We start from the raw sequence: 6,245 nt of genomic DNA, 5'->3' as shown, positions 1-6,245 counted from the left end.
GAAGAATCGATACCAGCGATGGAGTTCGTCTTCGAGTCTGGACAAGAGCGCCTTCTTCGTTCCAGAGAGGCTGCTCTTGTTCATAGCAGTGTATGACAAATATTTGCCTTCCTGTGCCCGTATTTATGGATCGGGACCAACAGTAGCCTGAATACATAACAGAGATCGGATCCTCTGCATTATTGTGATATTTTCCTATATCTCTATGACGATTCGCTGGAGCAGTGAAATCGTTCTTCCGTCCATCGCTGAGATGATTATTTTCCCTCGGGATGTCAGCTATTCTTTGGATCAAGACCTGAATGAGACTGTTTGTGCACTTCATACTCTCAATCGACTGTCCTGAGTCTGTTGTAACCATGCCCGTCACACGCTTGCTGGATTTACGCGCCTGGGCAATGTCAGGATCGGCCTGCTTCATGGCAGAGGCTGGAAAAATTCTCTGTGACTGTGCCTCAATGCACCTTCCGGTTGTCCAACTGCATTATTTGCATGTTTATCCGCTTCCCCATTGTGTGTGCGGAGGATGTGACAGAATCGGATTTTTTCAAAGTATTCGGTGAGGAGATTGATGCGTTGGATATGTTGCTGAAGATTACTGTTTGGGGATCTCCTGTAATGGTTCATGAAGCCAATGATTATTGAGGAGTCTCCTAGGACAAGAGCTTTTCTAATTCCCATGCTTTTTAATTGCAACAATCCTTGATACAGAGCAAGAGCCTCTGCATTATTATTTGTTTTTTCTCCTAAACTCCATTCATAGTTGCAGATTTCTTCTCCTAATTCATCAATGATAACACCTCCTGCGCCTGCTGGTCCTGGGTTGGACTTTGAGGCGCCATCAAAGAATAAGGTTGAGCAGTTGTTACTCAGAATCCACCTTTTGAACTCCTGGGTTGGTAGTCTAATTTCCCAATCCTTGGTCTTATGTTGATGCTGCCTATAATTTCTTCGAATACTCTGTTGTTGACCTGAGCGACCTAGAATATGCTTGATCATGAGCCTCTCCTCAACTGAATAGTCTGTTGCTTTAATTGTTCCTGAGTATTTGACTGCCATCGTCTCCTGCGCCAAGAGGTGAGCACTGCTACATGTCTTCCAAACATTGCCCTCTTTGTTTTGAAATATTTTCTTGTTTCTTGTGAGCCAGATTTTCCAAAGAAGGTTGTGGGGAATGATATCCCATGTTCTTTTGACTATCTTGCTCCGTTTATCTTTCCAAGGGCAATTCCTTGTCCAATCTTGGATTGTCTCTGCAATGTTTTGCTGAGGTTGCCATGTTATATTGCCCAAGTTGGCCATAATGGTCCAGCATTTCTTCGCGAAGATGCAGTCAAGAAATAAATGGTGGATGGTTTCCTCCTCGGAGCAGCAGTTAGGACAGATTGAAGGTCCATGTACCCCTCTCTTTCTAAGGTTTTCCGAAGTGAGGATTCTGCCCTTTAACAGCAGCCAAATGAAAAATTTGACCTTGGGGATGGCCTCAGACTTCCATATTATTCTCCATTGATTCCAGACCGAGGTCTGATAAGTATTGTTGCATATGAATTGATAGCCAGATTTAATGGTGTAACATGAGCCCGTGGGGTCCCATCTAAACCCATCTACTGCTCCTTTTTTTATGGGGGCTCTGTTTTGAAGATTTTTATGGAGGGCTTGGTAGCTTGAATCCAAGTGTGGGGGAATAACTGGAAAATCCCAGCTAGTCCAAGCACCATTCTCAGCATCCCATTTTGAAATTTGGTCCATCCTCTGAATGCCTTTGCTGTTAAGATAGAGGATGAAGGGAATGGCTTCTTCAACAGTGTTTAGGGGTTGGTAACCCATGATTTTATCAGTGGCATAATTTATACTGCTCCCTTCCCCCGGAATCTTTGAGGTATTTTGAATGAGAATGGGGATTGCTTTCTTACAGAGATGCCAGATTTTGGTGGAGTCTCTGTTGGGAATATCAGATTCAAGAAGTCTTTGTCTATTGTCCGAGAGGTATTTGCATTCAATGACCTGTTTCCACCAGGCTTTTGGTTCATTAATTAGTCTCCAAGCCATTTTAATCCCAAAAGCGAGATTTAGAATTTTAGGAGCTCTGATTCCCAACCCACCTCTGTCTGGAGATTGTATTACACTTTTCCAATTGACCAAATTGTATCTATTTTTTTCTTTTTTCCCTCCTTGCCATAAAAAATTGCGGAGAGCGACTTCCAGCTTATAGTGGAAAGAAGCAGGAGCTTGGTAAAGAGTGAATCGGTATAAAGGTAAGGAGGAAATACCTGATTTGAGCAAAATTAATCTGCCAGCTGGGTTAAGCCATTGAGTTCCCCATTGCTGAACCTTCCTTTTGACTTTGTCGATTATTTCATTCCAAGTGGTGGCTTTAAGAGAGCCCAAGGTGACCGGCATCCCAAGGTAGGTAAAGTGGTCCCAGGTTGCTTTGAAGGCTACTCCAAAAATGTTAGCAATACTGTGGGCTGTTTGATTGGAAATGTTCCATCCATAGATGCAACTTTTTTGAAAGTTGACTTCTCCTCCTGAGCACGCCATAAATTGATCGAGGAGGCTTTTGAAGCGCCTTGCTATAGTAGTGGATGCCCCACCAATAAGCAGAGTGTCATCAGCAAATTGTGAATGATTGATATTTTTCACTCCGTTCCCAAACTTGATACCAGAGATGAGACCAACTCTTCTGTTGTGATCGAGGATGCTGCTGAAGGATTCAGCCATCAAGATGAATAGATAGGGGGAAAGAGGACATCCTTGCCTTAGCCCTCTTGAGGATTGGAAAGCTTCACAAGGGCGGCCGTTTATGAGAGGCGAGATCCAGGGTCCAGAGATGCAAGCAGCAATGGTGCTAATGAAGTCAAAATTAAAGCCCATTTTCCTCAAGACAGCGAACAAGAAGGAGTGTCTTACTCGATCGAAAGCGTTGGCTAAGTCAAGCTTAAGAACGAAGCCTTTCTCTTGCCTAGAAGTGCTGGAATGGATAGCTTCTTGAACCAAGGTGATGGAATCATGAATTTGCCTATTGGACATGAAGCCTCCCTGATTTTCAGATATAAGGGAAGGGAGCAGAGGCTGGAGCCTGGCTGCTATAATTTTTGCAAAGATCTTATAAGAAGTGTTACACAAAGAAATAGGTCTAAATCTGGAGAAGGAAGTGGGCCGGGTTTCCTCAGGAATGAGGGCGAGAAAAGTTGAATTTGTGAAGCCCCCCATTTTCTTTTTCCTTTGGATTCCTTTCATCATTTTAACAAGATCTTTTTTTATCAAGTGCCAATGATCTCTGTAAAAATTTATAGAGAAACCGTCTGGACCTGGGGACTTGTCAGGCTGTAAAGTCCAGATGGCTTTTCTTATCTCTTCCTCTGTTATTTCACTGTTTAACCTCTCATTCTCCTCAGCAGAGATTTTCCCCGGGAGGTACTTAAGGAAAGCCGAGTAGTCCGTGGCTCCTTGATTTTCAGTGAGAAGGCAATTATAATGGTGGAAGGCAGCTCTTTTAATAGATTCATGGTCATTATGCTGGCTGCCTTGACTATCAGTAATAGTGGTAACATTGTTTCTCGTTTTTTTTGCTGTGGCCTGCTTATGGAAATATGCCGTATTTTTATCACCTTCCTTTAACCATAATTCTCTTGACTTGAGCCTCCATTTGATCTCTTCCGCTCTCTTTATTTGAGTTAGCTGTCCCTGAACCTCCCATTCCTTACTTTTCAGCTGATTAGTGAATCCATGATCTTCTATTTGTTTGTGGATCTCTTCCAATTTCTGCTGCATTTTTTCCTTTATTTTTTCTGGCTCTTGGTAGCTGGCTTTTGCCCAATCCTTGAGTGCCTTCCTTGTGTTTCGAAGTTTTGTTTCCCAAATATGATTTGGGGAACCTTCGACGTGTTTCTTCCATGTTTCTTCTATGATAGCCTCTGCCTCAGCGCTATCTCTCCACAAGGGATTGTACCTGAACGGAATTGGTCCCAAATGAGCGTGGGAGTCCAACGTCAATAGAATGGGGAAGTGATCTGAGGCTGTGGCGCTGAGAATTTTGGTGTGGCCTGCAGCAAAGGACGAAAGAAGGGAAACATTGATCAGTATTCTGTCCAACCTTTCCATAATGTTGCCTGGCCCCACTCTTCTATTGTTCCAAGTATATTTCCTATTTTTTGGTATGATATCCATCAGTTCATGCTCAGCCATTATCATTTCCAGCTGCCTTCTGTAGGGATCGGGGTTGAAGGTGCCCCCCCTTTTCTCATTCGCATGAAGAATTAAATTGAGGTCTCCAGCAAGAATAACATTTGAATTCTGCTCCTTTTCTATTTCTTCCTTCAATTCCTTCCAGCATTGTTCCTTTTCCCGGAAATGGTTGGGAATATAGACATTGTAAATGATTAAGTCACAGCTCTCTTCCTTGTTGACAAGGTTGGTCCTGATCCAGTTTTGGTTGAGGACAGAGGATTTGCAATCCCACTGCTGCTTATTCCACATAGTTGTGATTCCTCCAGAGGCTCCTCTGGAATTGCTACTGGCCCCTGAGAAAGTTTTTTGGGCTTCTATGATTATTTGCATTTCGCTCTGACTTTGCTTGGTTTCCTGAATCAGAACAATTTCGGGTCTTTCTGTTTGAAGAAGATCTCGTAGGGCAGCTGATTTAGAGGGGTGCCCCATACCCCTGCTGTTCCAGGATAAAAGCTTCATCATGAGGCATTCGAGCGAGGAGGTGCTCGCCTCTCAAGTTCTTTACCTGCTGTGTCTTTCTCTTGAGAACCTGTAATAAAAGAATCCATAGGAGTTTGGATCCCTAGAGCTATGTCCTTTTGCGTGCTTTCTTCCCGATGCTGCTTGGCTGACTTTCTGCCTGGTCCAGGTTTCTTGTGGATATCTCCGGATGCTCCAAAGTCCTTGGAGGAACTTCTAGTAGTTCTGATGGGGGGAGGTCCAATGACGGGCTGAGATGGGGTCGAAGAAATCAAGGGGGGCTCAATCCGATTCAAGGATGGTTGATCAGGCTGAGGATCATCATAGGATTCCTTCGATTTGTTTCTTGTTAAGATCCTTTCCACTGAGTGAGGAGGGGAAGCTTGGAGGGGGGAAGAGGGGGAGATGCTGGGGCCTTTGGGGGAAGGAGGGGGAGATGGGAGATCCTCTGAAGCAAGGGATCCAAAGGGGTTGGAGGATGAGGGAATGACAGAGGGGAAGGGAGGGGTTCCGGAGTGAGGCACCTCAGGCTCAGGGGGAGGGTTTGACTTCTTCTTTTTCCTTACTATTTCCCATGCTTCCTCAGGGGTTTCAGAAATATTATTGACTTCTGGTTTAGATTTAGAGCACCTATTGGCAAAATGACCGTACTCATGACATACCTTACACTTGAAGGGGAGTTGCTCGTAGTCCACCTGTTGAATATGCGTCCACTGGTCCACTCTGAGCTTGACTGCCTCTGGTAGACCTTTGCCCAAGTCTACCTCCACACAGATCCTCGCACATGCATGCATATTTTCTTTTGGCTCTGATCTATCCACATATTTACCTATTGCGTTTCCAATTGCTCGAACAGATTCATCGGCCCAGCAGTGAAGCGGAAGATGCGGAAGGCGAACCCAAACAGGAACTGCGTTGGGTACATCCATTTCAGGGTCAAAGTCCGGGGTCCAACGATTGAGATAAAGGCCTCTAGTGTCCATGAAGTATGGCCCATTCCTGAAAATTAGATTGCGATCCTCCACTGTTTCGAAGAGGAAGGTGAAGAAGCCTCTTCCACAAAACCTTATCGCAATTTTCCCCTGGACCATGGCGTTCCAGTTTCTTTCCACCCAACGTTGAACAGTTCGAGGGGAGGGCCATAGCCCCGTGAACTGTCCAACCAGGCCGCGTTCAGCCAAGGCTACAGCAGATCTCCTTGGAAGAGATGGGGGAAGAGGGATTTCCGGAATTTCATCAAGCTTTTTGATAAATTTTGAGGCAGTAGGTCGGATCCTTTCAGAGATATTCTCTGGGATGAGAGAAGCAAAGGCTTTCTCAAGATCGATCTGATCAGGAGCGGGAGGATCCATCGAGCCTGGGACGCTCAACGGGCGGCAAGGAAAGGGAAGGAGGGGCAGGAGGCCCGGGAGAACAAGAAATGCAGCAGAGGGCTACCCTCAGGGGCAGCACGAATAGCCAGAGACGGGGCAGGAGGCCCAGGAAGCAGGAAGGAAAAGCACAGCTGGGGAGGCCCGCAGCGGGGGCTGCAAGCCCGGCAGCAGGGCTGCCAAGCT

At 45.5% G+C, this 6,245-nt stretch overlaps 1 protein-coding gene across 1 annotated transcript; it reads right to left on the bottom strand.

Moving 5' to 3' along the window:
• Positions 1-417: 417 nt before the first annotated feature.
• On the bottom strand, positions 418-6,041 carry LOC149163577 (uncharacterized). The gene is made up of 2 exons (XM_089429178.1): positions 4,736-6,041; positions 418-4,637 (listed from the first exon to the last, which is right to left on the bottom strand). Exons 1-2 carry the CDS (start codon positions 6,039-6,041, stop codon positions 418-420), a joined length of 5,526 nt encoding a protein of 1,841 aa, XP_089285304.1.
• Positions 6,042-6,245: the final 204 nt, after the last annotated feature.

This window comes from Pinus tabuliformis, chromosome 5_1 (genome assembly GCF_031772625.1).
Source record: "Pinus tabuliformis cultivar Carrire ecotype Pingquan chromosome 5_1, CPIR1, whole genome shotgun sequence".
Classification (NCBI taxonomy): Eukaryota; Viridiplantae; Streptophyta; class Pinopsida; order Pinales; family Pinaceae; genus Pinus; species Pinus tabuliformis.
Note: the sequence above shows the minus strand (reverse complement) of the source record. Positions and strands in the feature narration are given on the sequence as shown.

Bases quoted from the DNA above. Each gene is read 5' to 3' on its own strand.
- LOC149163577 (XM_089429178.1), bottom strand. From the start codon at position 6,041: ATGGATCCTCCCGCTCCTGATCAGATCGATCTTGAGAAAGCCTTTGCT. The intron at 4,638-4,735 runs GTAAAGAACTTG...CCTCTAAATCAG, and splicing joins TCAAGAGAAAGACACAGCAG to CTGCCCTACGAGATCTTCTT.